Here is a 22,380-nt window from a genome sequence, read left to right on the forward strand (position 1 = left end):
GATTCTTGGTCAGCTGTATTGGCCCTCGACCCTACGGGTCTCGAGGCCTTATACAGGATGGCCTGTATTTGCGTATGTTACCACTATTTGACGAATTCATAAGTTTAAAACCCTTTTCAACCGATTTGTTTTTATGCATTATATAAATTATAACTAATTTCTGAAAATATTAATTTTGGATTAAATATTAAAATATCAGTCAACCAAATAAAATATAAATTCCGAGAAAAAATGTTAGTAAGCTAGAAATTACATTAAAAGAGTACAGTAGCCTATACTACTTGTTGAACAACTTGATATAAATTATCGTCGATTGCAAGCTCCCCCATTTTCAGGTGTAGGCTATGGGCATACGATACAGTTACAGGGGAGGTTATGTCGTTGTTATAAACCCAAATTGTTATTTTCGCGACGTATTACTATGACTTAGAGTGGGGTGCTCATTTTCTCCACATCTTTTCATGTTTTCTACAGTTTATGCTCAGGTCTTAATGTTTTTGAAGTATACTGATATTTCTATATGGAGATAACTTCATATGCAAAACATTCCTAAGCGTGAAAACATGTTTGTTTGAAAATAATCATCTGTAAAGTTGGGTTAAAGGGTGTTTGAAATTACCTGATATTTTGTCAATGGGGGACACATATTCGCCGTTTTTACACATCTTTTAAAAAACCAAATAACTGCAGCTTTATATAATATTCATCAAATAAATCTCATTATAGATGGACAGCAGACATTTCAAAGGTGTAAAAAACAGAAATTTAGGCTAATCAGTCAAAAAATTACAAACTTTTAAGAAAAAATTCTTTGACAAACCTGTTTTCTTTCAGGAAATTGACCAAAATTCGGTGACCGTTGGCGTATTTCGGCCCTTTTGCAGTAAGTGCCGTAATTTTATTTACGTTTAAAAAATAACCATATTTGTTATCATAATTTATCGTCGTATTTCTTCCATTTCAGCCATCCTTTGAAGTTTTTACACCCCAAAATCATAAAACGGCGAAATTGTGTCCCCGGCGAATATTTCCTCTATCGGGAAAAGATTCAGTTTTGGTTTTTATGTGTTCGTAAAAAATTAATAGTAGGCAATTTTTGTTGTTGATAAATATAGATTCTACAGCAATGAATGACGTTTTTTTTCTCTACATTCGTTAACATTTTATAGATATGAGTTATTTATAAAACAACTTGATTGAACAAATTCAGAGGTCATCTTTATAACACAGAATTTAGTAAGGAAATGACCAGAGATCAACAGTGCTTCTCATAGCTTTGATTTTTTTTATCCAAAGGAAGACAACCTGTACTACCTTGACAACCACGTGACCTCGACCTTGAAAGTGAAAGAAGATCACCTCAGATTTAGATTTGCCGGGACACACTGTCCTAAATCAAAAACAAACCATGGACTCCGTATTTGCCGATATTGAAGGTGCACCTGCAATCGAAGTTTTCAAGCTGATCGGGGATTATAATGAAGACACATTTGACAAAAAGGTTAATTTAGGAGTTGGAGGTTTGTATAAACTTTGTCTATTTATAGCTCGAAAGAAAACACTTACGTGATATAAAGTAAGGTGAACTTTTAAGAATTATTTTATTTAACAATTTATATCAATCAAACCACACAGGCATGACCCAGTTTGCTAATAAAATGTGAAGGGGGTGGGTGGGATGGTGGTAGAACAAATAATTTTAAAATTATGACTTACATTATAATAACAATAATAGCCCCCCCCCCAAAAAAAAAAATAAATAATAAAATAAGAAATTGAGTGATGTTCATCTGCCTGTCCTAGAAGATTTTGGTGGCAAGGTCCAATCAACATGAAACTTAGTCTTGTTAGTAGAAGGTGGTAAAGGTTTATTTTTCGTGCAACTTTTTCTGTCTTTTTATTTCACATGTTTTGACGTTTTATTTTTTTCGTTTTCTAGTGTTTGGTTTGATGTGCGTGCTTCGTGTTCTTCTTTATTTATTTTTGGTGTTTCATGTCAGTACTCTTAATTTCTCGTGCTTGTCCAGCACAGCTTCATTAGTATTGAAGATTACGAACTGTTGCATGCGCGGATTATATGATTAAAAATATGAACAAAAATTTATCTTTAACTTTGTAGAATACTTGGTGATATTTACATGAAAGAAAACAACAAGTGATTCAAAAATATGTACATTGTTATTTATAGAATTAAATTATGTTGTGGAGAACAGATGGAGTCAACTGATCTCTGTAAATTTCAATGGTTTGACTTGCTACCACAACTTGTGGCAACAAGTTCCATTGAATGATTGTTTGCGGAAAGAATTACCATTTGTAGCTGTCTTTAGAGGTGGATATTTGCCGAAATGTTTGAGTATGTTATTTTCTTGTTCTAGTATCTGATGGTATGAGGACTAGTGATGGGATTGCAATGAGTCCATGGATGACCTTGTAGAACATGTTAGTCTGGTTTTGAGGCGGCGCTCAGTGAGTGAGGGCCATTGTAATTCGTTTGACATGGATGTAACACTACTGGTGTTGTGGTAATTGTAACATACATATCGGGCCGCATGCCTCTGTACCATTTCTAGCTTGTTTTTATAATCTACTGTGTGTGGATCCCAAAGACTACAGGCATATTCAAGTTTTGGTCTCACTATTGATTGGTATGCACGGGATTTGATACTGGTGTTAGAAATTTTTAAGTTTCGCCTCAGAAAGCCAAGAGATTTATTTGCATTTGATATGATGTTGTTGTAGTGATTGTTCCATTTTAAGTTAGACTGTAGGGTTACGCCAAGATATTTTGCAGATGTTACTAGTTCTAAAGTATGGTTATGAAGGATGTAATCGTGTTTAAATGGTTTTTTTTTTTGTGTGATGGTTAAGATAGTGCTTTTTCCAGGATGGAAGGCCATGAGCCAATCAGCCTCCCATTTAGCTGCTGCATTAAGGTCTTTCTGTAAATTTGTGCAGTCTAGTTGACATGTAATTTCTTGGTATATAATACTATCATCAGCGAAGAGTCATAATTTATCATTAAAAAGTAAACAGGGACTAAATTCAAAGTCCATGAAGTCAGTCCGTAAATTGTTTTAAATAATGTGTTCCCAGAATATTTAAAATTACTATCAAACTAATTATGATATTCAATATTTTCCTTTCAAATCAGTTGCAACTAGCTGACACCAAAAGGTGACTGCAGGGTCATCATGTCCATTACAATCTACATTTGTATATAATGACTAGATGATCTCCAAGAACGACTGATTAATAAATTATTTTATTTTTTTCCATTAATATTTATGATATTATTTCTTATGCTTCATTTTTTATGATATGCTTCATTTTTTATGATTTTTATTTTTCGTGCAATGTTATTGCGATTTTTTTTCTGGGCGTTTCTGTGTTCAGGGCCCCCTTTACCACCCTCTTAGTACACATGTTCCCTATACATGTATGTCAGATCTTTTTTTTACCTTAATTTCATGGTCGACTGAACAAAGAAAATAGTTTAAACATATTTACTTAAGTTTGTTGCCTAACTTAAGTTTGATAACCAGATTGTGATATTGATAAACAATAAAAACAAAGCACATGTATGTGAAACGTTTTGGATAAGTGATTTGAAAGAGCCATGACATCTCTGCAGTCTTCTCAGTTAGCCACGAGCTTGATGCCCCAAACTAGTAAAATGTTATTTCAACTATCAAGTATTTGCAAAACTTTGTTTAGACACACAAAAAAAATGGCCAAAAGTTGGATCTTTTTTTGGGGTGCAGACTGCATCTGTTTTTATATTGTCAATGTGTTCCTATTCAGTGGCAGATGGGATATCCCTAATGGACCTTAAATATTAGTCTGCCATACAATTGTGCATGCTGTGATTTTAAAAATGGACATAAATGAACAATAAGAACTGTTTTATAGAGCTGATGTGATCAGAAAAGAAATATGTAGATTTGATATTAATTAAATTACTGTAAACCAACTTATTTGCGCGGATACATTATTTCGCGTTTTACCCTTTCTATACCACTTCGCGGGTATTTAATTTCGCGATTTTCTGATTTACTTGATGAAGTTTAATAAGGAAAGATCCAAGGTTTACGTATTCGCAACTATTTATATTCGCGTTATTTTTCTACTCACGAAAGTCGCGAAAATATATTGCTCGCGAAAATAAGTTGGTTTACAGTATAAAAAAGGACAATTTATTATTGAATTTTATGACATTTTTTACCATCTTTCTGTGCAGCAATTTGCAAAAAAAGGTAATCTCACTTGCCACCCGGAAATATAAACCAGACATGTACATGTATAAATGTATCAGCTTCGATATAAGCCACCATATCCATTCAAGTAAACAATATGGACTGAGCAATTGAGGAAAAAGTTACAATTACCGCCTATGGAGAATTAATTACAGATGGTTACCCAGATCCAGAATTTTTCATAAGTGGGGGCCAACTGACTGCCAAAAAGAGGCCTGCTTCAGTCATGCTTCAGTTAATCCCCTTTATTCTGTAAATTCAGAAATTAATGCGAGGTTTTTATTATTGCGAAAAATGTGACTGAGTTGTTAACGCAATAATTTAAACTCGCGTTTTGAAATATTGTATATGAATTTAACAGGATTTTTCTGAAAATCGTAAAAATTAAAATCGCATTCAAGTCTAAAATGACAATATCGCAATAATAAATGCACGCAATAATTTCTGAATTTACAGTAATCAACTAAATTTTTCCCACTAAAGAAGGGGCCCAGTCCCCTGCCCCCTCAAAATCCGCCTCTGCTATTTGTTATGAATTGATCAATTCCTAAACACAATGAAACAGTTACACAAGTTATTTAATGAATAGTTGTGTTCCATTTGTTTCAATTAATAATCTGTTATTACTATTTAGCTTCAAAAGCTGTTTTGTTTACATTCTTTCGTCACACTTTTCCCTCAGCGTGGTCTGCGCTTTGTGTTGACCAAAGTTATAACGAGAGGTCTCCAAGTTAAGGTCACTGCCTACAGGAAAATATTGGCGAACTTGTGCTCTTCTTTTAGAGTAAAATTTAGCCATGAAGTATGCAAAAGCATATTCATTTTTTCTTTTTTTTAAATTTGAAGTTTCATTATCTTTTAAAGTTTTTGTTAATATTCTGTGAACAGAAGAAAAATATCCTCTACGGACGTTGTAATTTTTAGGACTGGTTAAAATTTCAGAAAGGTTTAATAAAATGCATACATTATTTTTCTAGCCTACAGGACAGACGAAGGCAAACCATGGGTTTTACCTGTAGTAAAAACAGTGGAGGCTATGATGGCAGGGGATGCTGGTTTAAATCATGAATATTTACCTATATCTGGACTACCAGACTACAGAACAGCTTGTCAAAAACTACTTCTAGGATCTGAATCACCAGCAATCCAGAGTAGTAGGGTTAGTATGTTATTTGAAGGAAAAAATAAGACAATCATTATTGACCTTGCATGGTTTGTCTCACCTGCGAGGACATGCAAGACACATGGATTACAATCTTCAGTTTTTTAAAACGTGAATTCATAATAAAACTGTTTCTGTTAGTTATAAATCAGGTTTACACTATACAAATTAAAAACCTATAAAAGTGAAACTCAAAATGTCAAATTTGAAAACCTAGCAAGATGGAAAAAAAAACTATTTAAAAATTCAGCCTGCATAACTTAGTGTGACTTCATTTTTTGCTGAACATGTACTCATTAGCTCACCGGGCCTGAAGGGCCAAGTGAGCTTTTCCCATCACTTTGCGTCCGGCGTCTGTCGTCTGTCGTCCTGCGTCCTTCGTCGTTAACTTTTACAAAAATCTTCTCTGAAACTACTGAACCAATTCAAACCAAACTTCATCTGATTGATTCTTAGGGTATCTAGAATAAAGTTTGTGTTTTAATTTCCATTTCATCAAAAAACATGGCCGCCATGGCTAAAAATAGAACAAAGGGGTAAAATGCAGTTTTTGGCTTATAACTTAAAAACCAAAGCATTTAGAGCAAATCTGACATGGGGTAAAAATTTTTATCGGGTCAAGATCTATCTGCCCAGAAATTTTTAGATGAATCAGACAACCCATTGTTGGGTTGCTGCCCCTAAATTGGTTATTTTAAGGAAATTTTACTGTTTTTGGTTATTATCTCGAATATTATTATAGATTGAGATAAACTGTAAACAGCAATAATGTTCAGCAAAGTAAGATTTACAAATAATTCAACATGACCAAAATGGTCAGTTGACCCCTTTAGGAGTTATTGCCCTTTATAGTCAATTTTTAACCTTTTTTCGTAAATCTCCATGATCTTTTACAAAAATCTTCTCCTCTGAAACTACAGGGTCAAATTAATCTAAACTTGGCCACAATCACCATTGATGTATCTAGTTTAAAATTTGTGTTTTTTGACCCAGCCAACCAACCAAGATGGCCGCCACGGCTAAAAATAGAACATGGAGGTTAAATGCAGTTTTTGGTTATTACTCAAAAACCAAAGCATTTAGAGCAAATCTGACAATGGGTAAAAAAAATTATCTGGTCAAGATCTGTCTGCCCTGTAATTTTAAGATGAATGGGACAACCCGTTGTTGGGTTGCTACCCCTGAATTGGTAATTTTAAGGAAATTTTGCTGTTTGTGGATATTATCTTGAATATTATTATGATAGAGATAAACTGTAAACAGCAAAAATGTTCAGCAAAGTAAGATTTACAAATAAGTCAACAGGACCAAAATGGTCAGTTGACCCCTTTAGGAGTTATTGCCCTTTATAGTCAATTTTTAACCATTTTTCGTAAATCTTAGTTTACTTTTACAAAAAACTTCTCCTCTGAAACTACTGGGCCAAATTTTACCAAACATAGCCAGAATCATTATTAGGCTATCTAATTTAAAAATTGTGTTTTGTGACCTAGCAAACCAACCAAGATGGCTGCTACGGCTAAAAATAGAACATAGGGTAAAATGCATTTTTTGGCTTATAACTCAAAAACCAAAGCATTTAGAGCAAATCTGACAAGGAGTTAAAATGTTTATCTGGTCAAGATCTATCTGCCCTGAAATTTTTAGATGAATGAGACAACTCGTTGTTAGGTTGCTGCCCCTAAATTGGTAATTTTAAGGAAATTTTGCTGTTTTGGGTTATTATCTTTAATATTATTATAGATAGAGATAAACAGTAAACAGCAATTATGTACAGCAATGTAAGACTCAAAAATAAGTCAAAATGACCAAAATGGTCAATTGACCCCCGAAGAAGTTTATTGTCCTTTATAATCAATTTTATCAATTTTCATAAAATTTGTAAATTTTTACTAACATTTTCCACTGAAACTACACGGACAAGTTCATATCAGATAGAAATAATTGTAAACAGCAAGAATGTTCAGTGAAGTAAGAGGTACAAACACATCACAATCACCTAAACACAATTTTGTCATGAATTGTCTACTTCCTTTGTTTAATTCACATATACCAAGGTGAGCGACACAGGCTCTTTAGAGCCTCTAGTTTTTATTTAGGGGTCAGCTGAAGCACATCTCTAGTTGTGGGATTTTCTCACTGTGTCATGTGTGTTGAAGATTTATAGGTGGCCTTCGGCTGTTTTCTGCTCTTTGGTCTGGTTGTTGTCCCTTTTGAACATTCCCTGTTTCCAGTCTCAATTTTATAAAGCATGAAAATACATTTGCAACAGATTTTATTTAATGAATTGTTATTGTACAACTTTGAAGTACCAAGCATAATTTTTAATCTTTTCAGTGCAAAATAATATGGAGAATTTTAAAAAGTCGTAAAGGTAAACACTTGACTTCAGACTAGCTTCCATTATTCAGTAGAAATCATAATCACCACTAATATCTTGATTTACAGGTTGAGAGTTTTCAGGCATGTGGTGGAACAGGAGCTATAAGACTTGCTGCTGATTTCTTGAAAAGATTGATGAATTTTGATTGTGTTTATGTATCCAAACCAACATGGGGTATGTATTAAACAAGATGAATTTTGAAATAGGTAATTGACTTGGGGTAAATAAAATTTGGGTATTTTACACTTGACAATGACAAGGACAGTATTTGTATCAATAAGTACTGTGAAGTTGTTATTATTTATTGGATACCAGTTTTCGTGGATTTTGTAGATACAGGAAAACCACTAATTTTAATGTTCAATGAATTATAAATTTTATCTATGATGATATGTAGATTTTTTTAAAACCAGGATATTAAATATCCACGAAAGTGCAAGTTTTAACCAATCCATGAAAATTGATTCTCAAGAAAATAAATGAATCCACAGTAGACCTTTACAACTGACTGTCAATGTTCAAATAGGAATGAGTCAGTTCATATGAAACCAAAACAGAGGTACTTGCCTGACTGAATTCATTTTAGTATGATCTATTTTACAGACAAATCTGACATATAATCTGCTTCATTTCTTGTATTGAAATAAAATGAGAAGAATAAATCAAACTTTATGTTTTAGGTAATCATAAAACAATATTTAAGAGAAGTGGATTTTCTGATGTTAGAGAGTACAGATATTGGCATCCTGAAACAAAATCACTGGATTTCCAAGGCATGCTTGAAGACTTAAATGTAAGACATTTACAAACTCTAGATCATTTTCATCCTACCTTTTGTAAATTATTCCTCGACTGTCGATGATTTGGATATTATAGGAAGAGTGCAAAACAGCCTAAATAGTAAAAGCCAATATAGAATAAGGAAATGTGGTATGACTTCAAATGAGACAACAAATGAAGTTAATGTAAGAAAAATCAAGCAACCATGAAGCAACTGTAAAGTGGTTTGATTTAAAATACAATGAATTCTTGAATTCTTTGATATGCTGTGGTAACAATTTATCAATATCCCTGACTTAATAATTTATTAGTAATACATAGATTAATGATGAAATCCAATATATATGTCAATACAGTTATGTCAGGAAGCATAGGACATCATTGTCGAAAAAGGAAGATTAACAATAGTCAATAGGGAAAGAAAAATCTTTCCCTTTGTTATAAATTTTTGAGTAGTGTTTTTGAAGTAAAACTGAAATGTCTATGTCTAGGAAAGGACAATCATTGCTGTTAAACCATATTTTGTCAACTTTGCCTAACAAAGTTACAATCTATGTTAACAACCTACAAACATTTATGTGTACGCACAACTAATAATGACTGAGTAATGATGCTGAGGACAGTGAACTTTGTTTTTTCCAATATTCATTTATCAAGCATGTCATACTCATAGTATCATGAAATTTTGAAATATGTTAGTTATAATTTTGAAGGAAATAATATTCAGTTTGTAAAGAGAAAACTTCTTCTGAATTCCAAAGTTAAACATATTTAATCTATTAATAATTGAAATTTTTATTTTCATCTTTTCATGATTGGTTTATAGGTAGCATGTATTGATTGATATACATATGACAACAAACAGATGTCAACTTATAATGTTAAATTCATTTAAATGTTTATATACACTAGAACACACCCGTGATATCGCGGGTCCGTGACTAAATTAAAGTATATAACTATAGTATTGTCATTTGATAAAGTCATGCCGATTATAAGATACACAGTTTTTCTCTGCTTTCAAATCTTCTGTTTGAACCCGTCGAACTGGAACTTATATCAATTATTGGTAATATCAATTATTTGGAAAACAAAAAGTCCTGGAATGGAGTATTTTTAATCAACAGCATTGTCCTATATTAGTTATAAATAAAGTTGAATTCTTTGATTCGCTGTTTTACGTCATGTCCGTTAACAAATTGAAAACTGTACCTATACGCCTTATTTTTAGTCCAGATTTTTAGTATTCGTATTGTTATCTTAGAAAGTCTAACTGATCAAAATACTACAATAGGTAACAATTTGACAATTAAGTAGTGTCAACCCTGTGATTATGACCCGTGTACTACTATATAGCATATTAAACCTGAATACACCGTTTGGTGGTGCGCCTGTCAGATGTGGAACATACAGATAAGGTAATCGGTAACAGGTGAATATACTATTGGTATCGGACTCGACCCGGAACTTCTTAATTATTGGCAATATTAATTACGTGGAAAACAAAAGGGCCTGGAGTGGTGTAATTTTCAATCTACACCTTTGTACTATATTAGTTATATATAAAGTTGAATTCCTTGATTCGTCGTTTTTACGTGATGACGGCTGACAAATTGGACCTCGTAATTTTAGTATTATAGATGTACAATTTCCTACAGATGTTTTAACAATATACTTTGTGAGTTAATAAATACAAATCAGCAAATTTCTTTTGTAGAACGCACCAGAGAAATCTGTTGTCATACTACATGGTGTTGCACATAATCCTACTGGAGTGGACCCAACAAAAGATCAGTGGGTAGAGATAATCAAGACCTGTCAGGTAATTACCATGTTCTGCAAAAGATACCCAAGAATATTCAAACTTTTTTAATGAGGAGTTGTTTTTATAAACTTACTAACTTTTAAATGTACATGAATACATTGTTTAAATAGAAATTTCTAACAAGAAATATAAAATTGACAAAATGATAAAAATTTTGATAGCCCTGAAAAGGAAAAAAATAGGACTTTTGTTTTAATTCAGTAACTATTAATTAAAGATTCAGAGGCAATTTAAAGTTATTCACAAAACAATCATAATTTGAAATTTTGGATACATTTAAGTTACTGCTTGTGACATTCTCAAGCCCAAAGATGTACACAGTGGCAGTGCTAAATTTTTCTTAATTTGGGGTTCCCTTTAGTTATAAAAAAGAAAATGTGGTATGATTGGCAATGAGACAACTTTTCACAAGAAACCAAATGACACAGAAATATACAACTGTAGGTCACTGTACGGCCTTCAACAATGAGCAAAAGCCATATCGCGTAGTGAGCTATAAAAGGCCTGAAAAGACAATGTAAAATAATTCAAACGAGAAAAGTCTAGTTAGAGACAACGTTGAATGCAGATGAATCTGAAGACCTGAATGATGACCATCTGTTATCTATTTAGGTCGGAGAACCCGAGTGTACAGATAATAGAAACTGATGACAACTGATTTATGAACAATCGTGTAAAATATTATGCAGTCTGGTTCAGTGTCATTCTATCTAGGCCGAAAAGGAATTTTTCTTGCAGTAATAAACTTGTTTTCATTTGATATCTATCTTTAAATAATATAATATCATTATGTGATTATCTCGTTTTATTTCAGGCTAAAAATATATTTATCTTGGTAGACATTGCCTACCAAGGTTTTGCTACAGGTGACCTTGATGCTGATGCTCATCTTCCAAGATACCTAGATAGAAATAATATAGAGTTTATGGCTGCACAATCTTTCTCCAAGAATTTTGGACTGTACAGTAAGTTTACAAAGATGTGTTATATTGACTTAAAGATAATACAATGATGAACAATAAATAATTAGTTAGTTTAGTAATAACTAAATTGGTTATTTATAAAAAATAGTTTTCTCATATTCCTATTATCAATACTTACAATGATTCTTATCAATACTTAGAAAGGGGGGTTGTAGGAGGGATCCTGATCCCGAGATCCCAGGTTAAAAAACGTGAAATCCTGAGGTTCTGAATTTAAAAAAAAAATCCTGAAATGTTGAAAATCAATTCGGAAATTCCGAGCTTAAAAAACAGCGATCCAGACGTCCTAAAAAGATCCTACCCTCCCTCTTAGAATGTTTCTTATCAAACACTTATCATTGGAATGATTGATGATTGACTGGTACTGGTAAAAGTGAGGGCAAAAGTTTCAAAATGCTTCTAAATGCAGATAGCACTTTAATACTGATTCGGTTCTTCTGAAGAGTTTTCCTGGATTTACTATCACTAGCTAGGAAGGCTAAAATCCCAAAATCTGAAAGTCTAGGATGTATAAAATATATTTCTTAACTTGATGAGCTGTATGACAAAAAGTTAGCCAAATTACACAATGCTTATTACCCCGAAACACAGATCAAGTTTGAATTTAAGGTGGCATCACTTTAAGGCGAAGTGTACGTAATTAAACTACACAATGGATTTTTTTTTAATTTCACATACAAATTCTGCTTGTAAAATTACAACAGAAAATGAAATAAAAAAAGGGGGTAACCGTTTTCGTTTTTGAGATACGAGCCATTGAAATTAACTACATGATACACCAAAATCACAAAGGATATATAGGGAAAATCATCAAAATTAGCAGATATTTATACAATATCAAGATTTTCTATTTTGTTGGACAATGGATTTTTTTCAAAAATTGATATACGATTTAAAAATGAAAGACGAATCCATCGGTGCAAAGAAAGTCCTTAGCAACCGTATTAGTTTTTACGCTACTCTCTGTTGCAGTTAAGTTTTTTGGCCGGAACATAAAAATTATTTTGCGTTGTTATTGTCTGCAGTAACGTCGCCACAACTTCTACGTCGAAACTCTATTATACCGTACAATATCGTAGCAATGGCGGGCGTGTGTATTACTCATTTTCCTATGTATTACAAATGATCTAAGGCTAAAAATTGATAAGGAAATAAACTAACTTATTTTAAAGAATATTTCTGTCGCCAAAGAAAATGCAAGTTTGTAAATTAATTTACCGCAAATGAAAGAAATTTACCGTAGACCCTTATTTCATCTTTTCTATATTAGAGTGATTTCCGAACCTTTTTCAATGCTGGCATGGATTGTTTAATTCTTTAATGAATCAAATACTGAGTTTGAATTTGTCCCGGTTAACACAGTGTTGTCAGAATGAATTGATCGGCTTTAATACTAATAAGATCGGGTATACACCTCGTTTTCAATCTTACTTCTGCATGTTTGTATTTAAAAAAGTAGACCTATTTTCTGCATATTTTCATGTTCGTCATTTCTGCATGTTGTTAATTTGAGGATTTGCACACAATATAGTCTACATCATAAACCTATTTTATTAGTCATGTTTACACACATGCTCAAGAAGCATCTCAGCCAAAATATATTTTATTTTACTAAATGTCCAATCTCGATCACTTTCCCTTTTCTTTAACTAAATGACAAAGAATGATGTAATGTTTGCTGAATGAAGTTTCAGTAACATAGGAAAATATTTGTTTGTTCCATGCATTATTTGTTAAAAATCCTCATTTCAGGATTTAAATTAATTGATTGATTGTTGGTTGCTTAACGTCCAGTGGTAAATATGTCATGCATGTTCAGGACGTGAACAAGTAAATTATAAATACAATAGGAGGTTTTGTTCATAACAGAGGCCATCTGGGAAATTTGGAGTGCCACTAAAAAATGAGAGAATATTGGATATGGACAGAAATTTTGCCGCGTGCAATAGTCCACATACTCAACCCTTAAATTATAGTTGTTGCAATGGTTTTTAACGGGCATACAGTGTGGCACTCTCTTTACACGAGGCATCGGATTTAACGTTCCCATTCTGACCGGACGTGACTGCGAGCTTAATAAATCCTGCACAACCAAACGGACGCTCCTCTTCGGCAAATGTTTTACTGCCAGTCGGGAGAGGACCAAGCCACCATATTTCGTTTCCCCAGTCACCAGATTTAAACAATTAGCATAATGCATACTATGAATCTGCAACTATTTTAGTTCTTATACATCCGTGGCTTTAAAATGTTCTGCCTTTAGTGTCCCTTATCTAGGTTAATCCAGAAAAGCGCTTCATTTCATTTAATCTTCAGAATTTTTTAGACCGCAATGAGGTTGAACAGAAGGATTCGCTTATGTATACATTTTAATTTTTTTTTAGAAAAGATCGGAGTATTTGGTATAACTACCCGTCGCAGATATTTCATACATGTATATTCAAAATGAAAACCTTACACCTTATATGATCCTTTTGAGATCGACGTACTTAGTCAGTGCAATAACGATCGAAACATAACCATGCAGTGTTATGCAATACAATTTGTTTAGGGGAATGCTTTAAATAGCGATGAATATAGAGTAATGCTTTAAATTAACTGGTGTAAAATTAATTTTATAAGAATGCGGCCTTATGAGAATTATTATGGTCGATGCTTTAAAAATTAACCTAATAAAATGTTATAAGAATGTACTCAGTGTAATGCACAGAAATTATTCATACTTTATTGCTAATTTGCTACACCGTTTTACCTAGCGAAGTGCCGTACGAATATAGCCTCTGCATAATGCAAATGCATAGCTTCCCTATTTATATCATATAAAACAATAAGGAGATTTGGTATGACATCCAATGAGTCAACTACCCGCCACTGGTTAAATGAAGTCGATGTAAGCATTAACTATTAACAACCAAACTCTTTTCAACAATTAAAGGGACAAAAACATAATGTATAGGCCACAAAAACCCCGATATGAAAAATGCAAAAAAAAATCCAACGAGAAAATCAACATCCTTAATTATTCATAAAAAAAAGTAGGTACGAAAAACAAATACCATGTTGTGAAGTGACAGACTTGAACCAAAGTGAATAACAACCAGTAAACTATTAGTCCAATAATACAAAACTGATTTACATTCAACGATTTTTATCGGATACACTTTTTTTGGGGGGTTGGGGTCAACGTTGATAATAAAAAAAGTAATATCCTATAAAAAACGTTGAATGTAAATGATATGAAACTCCAAATTCTTACATTATTGGACAAGAAATTGGCAGATCCTTACGGGAGTTGGACACCCCCCTCCTTTTGGGCCGATCAATGCATTTGAATGGGGACATATAGTTGGAACCCCCCCCTTTTGTCCTGAGTTGGGACCGCCCTGCTAGTACACCACAGGCTTCTCAATTCTTGTATTATAATCTATAATCATGAACTAAGTGAAAGCATAGAGCTGACCGAGTGCGAGATCTTTCTGGATAATCATTGAGGTCATTTAAGCATCCCTTGCAGTAGACTTCCGTTAAATTTAAAAAAAAAATCTTTAAAATGCTATCGAAATGTATTAAAAGTCTGAACTCATTTCACCTCTCCTTCCACTAAACATTAAATAACAGTTTCAAGTGCCACAAAACTTTCCTGACCTCTTTTCTTTAACCGTAATGATATATTCTACATGTTATACTCATTCATAATCTTAAATTGAGACTTGGGAATAAAACGTTACTTCAAAATTACATTTTTTTCTCTAATTTCAAATGATGCACACAGGCACAATAAAAGAAAACAAATTTTGCTATTTCTTCGAAATTGGAATTTGAAAAAGAAGAAACGATGTGTTATATTTTTATCATACATGAATCATGTGTATTTGTACTTTCAATTTCAATTTGGTTCTAAATTTAGATTCAGTTTTCCCATAAATTTTGGACTGAATAGAAGACACCTGTTTATTTTCTGCACATGTAGAAAAGTTGAAAACTGGAAGTTGAATGGCATAGTTTTTACTTATTCTAAGATAAATGTTTAGAGTGATCACTTTTTAGTTTACTATGAGTATTTTTTGGGGGCCTAATTTGTTAATTTTCGTCTTTGTTCTTCCGACTTGTAAATGTTGCCCTAGACTAGTGATCAAATTATATTCTCTTGGTATCGTCTTATTTTCTAAATGGATAAAAAAACATGTCCTAAAATTTTCATTTGCACAAAATACGTACATGTCAACGTTTTTTTAATTTAATAATTAATTTCACATGTCATTCATTATTTGTTCAGTAACCTAAATCTTTATGTTGAGTAATGTGTTTTTTCGTTCAATACTACGGCTTTTAAAACGATATTGTTGGGTCAATTCAGGTTTCATTTTAATTAATTTGATATCAATAGAAGTAGAATCGTCACATGTTTATTTATTTATAATTCTGTTGTGAGGCGTTTTTACAATCTGTTGATATCATAAGTTTTACATGAAATGCCTTTCATGTCCCATGCGTTTAAAACAAAACAAAAATCAACTTGTATTAAAGTCAGGCTGCACGAAACAATAGAATGCTTTAATTTCTAACTGGAGTAATTCAGATAATTTCTCATGATTAGGTTTTTTAAGACTGCACGGCGCATGCTTGTTGAATTTATGATAGACCGCACAAAGTATTTTCTCTTTCGTGAATCCTTTCTTGGAGTAAGGGAGATAACTTGCGTAACTAACGTTGAACGTTATTAATCCCGTATTTCGCTAGGGGCGTGCAATTATGTACACTTCGCCTTAACTGTTCTAGAGTTATACCCTTTACAAATGGAAGAATTGCTGAATTTTTGTTATTTACTTTAATTTGCCTCAACCAAATGATATGAAACTAACACACCATGCTTATTACTGGTCCGAGTACACAGTTATCGTACTTTGATTTTCGTTGTCCACGAATATAGTCCTTAGTGTGGACAGTGTGTTACTTGTCAATTTTTGTTATACATTGTACCCCTTCCAAATTTATTTCTTCATGTTTTATGCCTCATATAGCAAGTTGGGGGATGAAATGACACTGTAAAAAAATTTGGGTCATAAATATTTAAGTAAAGTAGTGATTAGGTCCAGCTGAAAAAGGTCAAAAATTAGCACTTCGGAAGCTGTCAAAAGATTTCAAGACCCCCTTAACATAAAATTGTCCATATTTTGAGTTAGAGCTGATGAAGTTTTCTATAATTTTGATATAATTTGTCCCAAAAGTAGTACAACACACTGTAAAAATATAATTGAGAAAGCGCAGGTGGGATTTTTTTTATTTTCATTTATTGTCTAAAAGAAATGCACTACAAAATAACTGTGTACTCGGACCTAAGAGGTGAAATCAGGAAATATAGAATTTGTACTTTGGCAACTTCCCTGAATGATTTGATGGTGTCAATTTGTCAAATAGCATAAAACTAAAGGATTTTAACTTTTATTTGATAAAAATTCTGCAAAAATGACAATTTTTGGCATTATATGGTCAAAATAAGCATTTCATAGCTTTTTCAAATTTGATGCATAAGTGACATTCTGACTTTCTATCTGACATGTTTTCATGTGTCAATTTTTGTGTTTCTGTGCTTTAATCCAGTTGAATTACTCATTTGTGAATTCTGAATCTACAGAAAAGAAGATTATCTCAGACAATATGAGCAAAAAGTGTTGTATAAATGACCCTGGTCTAACGCCCTGTTTGGATCAAGTTAAATGTGAGGAGCATGGCACATAAAAGTTGAAAGTCCATAATAAAGACTTCACTAAATTTGTATAAAAAGCACTTAACAATGTCTTTTGTACCTATTACATTTCACATAATATCTTTCTTTACTTCTGTAGGATACCATGTGGTTCACATATAAGCCTGTTGAGACTAAAATTGCATGCAAGTTTTTCACTAAAAAGTGAAAAATCTTTGTATCAGACCATACTGTCAGCTAAAAAAGTTGAATGTAAGAGCCTTTTTGTGCTCAGATTTATTGTGTCATGTCACCTGAGTATAGAAATGATAGGAAAGACACAATTTTTTATTTCCTATAGCTTCAATATGCATTCTTAAATGTAAATATGTGCTATGGCCTAAATTGACCCTAAATTATTTTTAGTCTTACTTGACCTAAGACCCTTTTAAACTAATATGATATGTTATTTGTAAGTTTTCTTTCCATTTAAAGTACATTAAATACATATGTAAGGATTATTTATAATCAAAAAGCTTCACAAATTTAAAATTGCTGGAAAATATTACATCTTCATGTAAGGCCCTCCTTCATTGGAAAACCTGCATTTTTAGGCACAGGCTCATATAAATTTGACTTTTGAAAAATTATGCTAAGTCTGATATATCAAATGAGTACTCTATTGCTTTAAATACTTGATTTATTATAAATTAAGGCATTTTAAAAGTATTTTTTTGCAATATTTTAATTTTAAAAGCCCCAAATGTTGATAGTTGAAATTTCTCAATTTTAACGTCAAAATTTAACACGCAAACTTGAATATAGAATTAATCATAGTGTCTATAATATATATTCTATTGCTATCAAACTTTGTTAGCAGTCTTATAATATATTAAGCGTCTGTCATACCAAGTTTTATTAAGATTGGGCAACTTTTTCTATCCTATTAGGTCCGAGTACACAGTTATCGTACTTTGATTTTCGTTGTCCACGAATATAGTCCTTAGTGTGGACAGTGTGTTACTTGTCAATTTTTGTTATACCCCTTCCAAATTTATTTCTTCATGTTTTATGCCTCATATAGCAAGTTGGGGGATGAAATGACACTAAAAAAATTTGGGTCATAAATATTTAAGTAAAGTAGTGATTAGGTCCAGCTGAAAAAGGTCAAAAACTAGCACTTCAGAAGCTGTCAAAAGATTTCAAGACCCCCTTAACATAAAATTGTCCATATTTTGAGTTAGAGCTGATGAAGTTTTCTATAATTTTGATATAATTTGTCCCAAAAGTAGTACAACACACTGTAAAAATATTATTGAGAAAGCGCAGGTGGGATTTTTTTATTTTCATTTATTGTCTAAAAGAAATGCACTACGAAATAACTGTGTACTCGGACCTACTACTCAGATCTAGTGCAAGTCAAATTTGTGTAACTTGGCTTTTACTGTTCTTGAGTTATGTCCCTTTATAATGTTTTATGCAAGCAGGGGCATCATATGTGTCTCATGGCCACATTCCCCATTTATTTACAAAAGTTATTCTAAAATTAAAACAGGAATGCATTTCAAGGTAAAAATCTACATATAATCAGTCAACTGACACTCTATATAAATGTAATAATAAGAATTAAGTAGCATTTGTAAACACTACGTTAATCCCTTTGAAACAACGTGGCAGAAGCAAACAATTTTCTGTATCATTAATCTTTTGCTTTGTAATTCTAGATGAAAGAACAGGAAACTTAGTGGTGGTGTGTGCTAATTCAGAGTTAAAAGCAAAGATAAGATCTCAGATGGAGCTAATTATTCGTGTCACATGGTCTAATCCACCCAATCATGGAGCTAGAATTGTTACTACTGTTCTCAACAACCCTGCTAATTGTGCTGAATGGTAGGTGCAGACACTTCTAGCTTATAGTTGATTGTTAATATTAGAATACCAGGGGCTAATTCTATGGTATGATTTATACCCCTGCTTCAAAGGAAGGGATACACTGATTTACCTTTGATAAGCTGCCTGTCCTTCAATAACACATTCCTTCAAATTTCAAAGCAAATTGGAGCCTCTTGGTATTTAGTAACACACCATTTACTGATAATCTTAATGGTGTGACACATTTTGCATCTATCTTTTATCACAATTGTGAATGTGTAAGAGATTATCCTTCCACTTTTCTCAGCAACTAAAGTTGTAGGATTTTGATATGAAGTTCCAAATTTTATGCCACACTAATCGAAGTTGGGCATTATGTTTTCTGGTCTATGCCTCCGCCCGTTTGTTCATTAGTCAGTCTGTTCTCACTTCAGGTTAAAGTTTTTGGTTAAGCTAGTTTTTGATGAAGTTGAAGTCCAATCAACTTGAAACTTAGTGCACATGTTACCTATGATATGATCTTTCTAAATATAATGCCAAATTGAAGTTTTGATCCCAATTTCACAGTCCACTGAACATAGAAAATGATAGTGTGAAGTTCAGGTTAAAGTTTTGGTTAAAGTTTTTGGTCAAGGTAATTATTGATGAATTTGAAGTCACATCAATTTGGGACTTAGTACACATGTTCCCTATGATATGATCTTTCTAGTTTAAATTACAAATTAAAGTTTTGACCCCAATTTCACAGTCCAATGAACATGGAAAATGATAGTGCAAGTGGGGCATCTGTGTACTATGGACACATTTTGGGGTTGGTTAGCTTTTCCATTTTACACATTTTTAAAAGTGTCACTTTATAGCTGCTTCTTGTATTCTTCCTACATTGGATTAACAATCTTGCTGAGAAGTAAAACATTTTATATTATGTAAGAATAAATTGCTCCTTTTCTCACATTATATTTAGCATAGTCCTAATTAGAGTGCATAATAAAGGACAGCAATACACACCAAATCTCTTACAAGAGTGTAAAATTTCTAGTTTTCAATTTTTGATGGGTATAACTATTTAGCTCACCTGACCAAAAGGGTCATAGTAAAAAGCAATACAGGTCTTCTATTTTCAGAAAAATATGAAGCTAAATACAAAAAATTGATATGCTGCCACATAATTAACATCCCTTTGTCTCATATTGTGCAACTTTCAAAAGACAAAAACTGTGAAGGCTCTTATGTATATGAAGCAGAAAATTGTTAATTCAGAAAATATTGCATAGATAATTAAAAATAACACGAGTAAGAAGATGTGGTATGATTGCCAATGAGACAACTCTCCACTAGAGACCAAATAACATAGCATGTTATGTTACTCAGTTGAAAATACATTAATTTTTGTTAAAAAAATGCTGCTTGCTAAGTATTGGGATTAAAATTGAACATGTGCGTCTTTTGTGATGGGTTAAAAGTGCCAATTCTGTCACATTTCTATCAAATGATAAATATGTGTAAAAACATCTACACTATTATCTTCTCCTTTCTAGACTAATGTGTTTAATTTGACATTTGTTTATTTTGTCATGTAGTGTATTTTATGCTTATAATAAGACAAATCTACTATTTGTAGGAAAGAACATATAAAGGAGATGGCTAGCAGGATAAAACAGATGAGACAAATGCTACATGCTAAGTTGAAAGCATTAGGTACTCCAGGTAATTGGGATCACATCATTCAACAGATTGGAATGTTCAGCTTTACTGGTTTGTCGCGTAAGTAACATAATTACCATTACTTGTGATGCACACTGATTACTATATGACTCACTTTAACATATCTATATTCATTGGATTGCATTTGGCAAGTGTGGAAAGTATTTACAATTATACCACATTATTTTATGTCTGAAATTTAAAAAAAAAATCTAAACAGTTCAACCAACAACCCTTAAAAGCATAAGATGTGTTAAAATATCCTGCCTAAAATTCTGGAAAATCCAGAATTATTTTCTACGTAGCATACTGCTGAATAGGTTTTAGAGATTTAAAAGCACATTTTAGAAAACAATAGTTGGTCTGATGTGAATTGTTTGTGAACACTGTTATATTAAAATAAAAACCTTCACATAAATGTAACAATAAGGTTTTATTCTATATATTTTCTTTAATCTATTGTTCTTTCATTGTTGTCAATATTTGGATAAGATAATTTGAATATGCTCAAAACTGAATGTGTAATTGTAATTGTAATTGTAATTTGTTTATTACAGCAAAACAAGTAGAGGTGATGATCAACAAATACCACATCTATTTACTGAAAGAAGGTGGCAGAATCAACATGTGCGCTCTCACTACGTCAAATATAGACTATGTCGCCAAAAGTATACATAGTGTTGTTACAGAGGCTAAATTATAAGGTGGATACGTTACATGGCAAACTGTCTGATCAATTGATGACCAACCCTTCCAAAGCATTTTAGTGGATATTTTTTTTTATTGCATTTGAATAAAAATATTCAGAAATGATTATTATTAAATATATTATACTGAACTCATGATATTCACATATGTGTATATGTCATGAATTCAATTATTTTGATTTGAAATCCTGTTTGCATTACAAGATGATTAATATTCTTTGTGCAGTAGAACATTTTATACTGAAATTTTAATGATGGCTTAATCCGAAATTGTTAACAAGAAACAGGTTTGTTTGATAATTTATTAAAGCATTGAAAACAATGCTAACCAAAAATTTATCTTGTTTGTATTAATCTAGAGATTTGGAGAAAAAAATGTATACTGTTAATTTTTATTTTTATTCTCTTCTCACACTGGTAGTGAATTAGCTTTAAAAAAATTCAAATGCATATATTGCAGTTGAGTTTTGCAAATCTTCAAAATAGTGCTTTTGTTTACTGTTAGAAAAAAATCAAGTCTGAAATTTTTACTTTGTTCAAGATTATGTCTATGCTATTCAGACTGTGATACATGTACTGTATATGAATTATATGTTTATATTTTAGATATTATTTGAATGAAATCTCTCACTTTTTATTTTGACATGTTAGAGAAATTTGACTGTGAATAAATGTTTACTTGTCTCTGCTTTTTGCTTTGCTTTTTATCCCTGTTGCTGCTTGTGATTTGTAAGAGGAAAAACTATTCTAAATATTTTACCTGCAATAGGCTATTTCCCCAATTCCTGTTATTGGCCCTGTAATTAGAGATCCATTTTTTAGTTGTCTCCCTTATGAGGGACATTAATTATTATTTACAATGGAGAGCTAGCAAAAACGACAAATTACCTGTATGTAATGTGAGTAATCTTTAAGGTTTTCAAATCTTATAATTACAATAATTTGTTGTTAAGCTAAATACTTTTGACTACCAAAATTATTGTATATGAAAAGATAGTTAAAACTCTGAAACATCACTTTTA

At 32.1% G+C, this 22,380-nt stretch overlaps 1 protein-coding gene across 1 annotated transcript; it reads left to right on the plus strand.

Annotated features, from left to right (window-relative positions):
* The first annotated feature begins 1,285 nt into the window (after positions 1–1,285).
* LOC134715383 (aspartate aminotransferase, cytoplasmic-like) lies at positions 1,286–22,042 on the plus strand. Its single transcript, XM_063577535.1, has 9 exons — positions 1,286–1,520; positions 5,234–5,415; positions 7,867–7,975; positions 8,482–8,594; positions 10,299–10,403; positions 11,221–11,371; positions 18,800–18,965; positions 20,569–20,711; positions 21,209–22,042. The coding sequence occupies exons 1-9, from the start codon at positions 1,409–1,411 to the stop codon at positions 21,352–21,354; spliced, it is 1,227 nt and encodes a 408-aa protein (XP_063433605.1). The 5' UTR covers positions 1,286–1,408; the 3' UTR covers positions 21,355–22,042.
* The last annotated feature ends 338 nt before the right edge of the window (positions 22,043–22,380 follow it).

This window comes from Mytilus trossulus, chromosome 4 (assembly GCF_036588685.1).
Source record: "Mytilus trossulus isolate FHL-02 chromosome 4, PNRI_Mtr1.1.1.hap1, whole genome shotgun sequence".
In the NCBI taxonomy this organism is placed as follows: Eukaryota; Metazoa; Mollusca; class Bivalvia; order Mytilida; family Mytilidae; genus Mytilus; species Mytilus trossulus.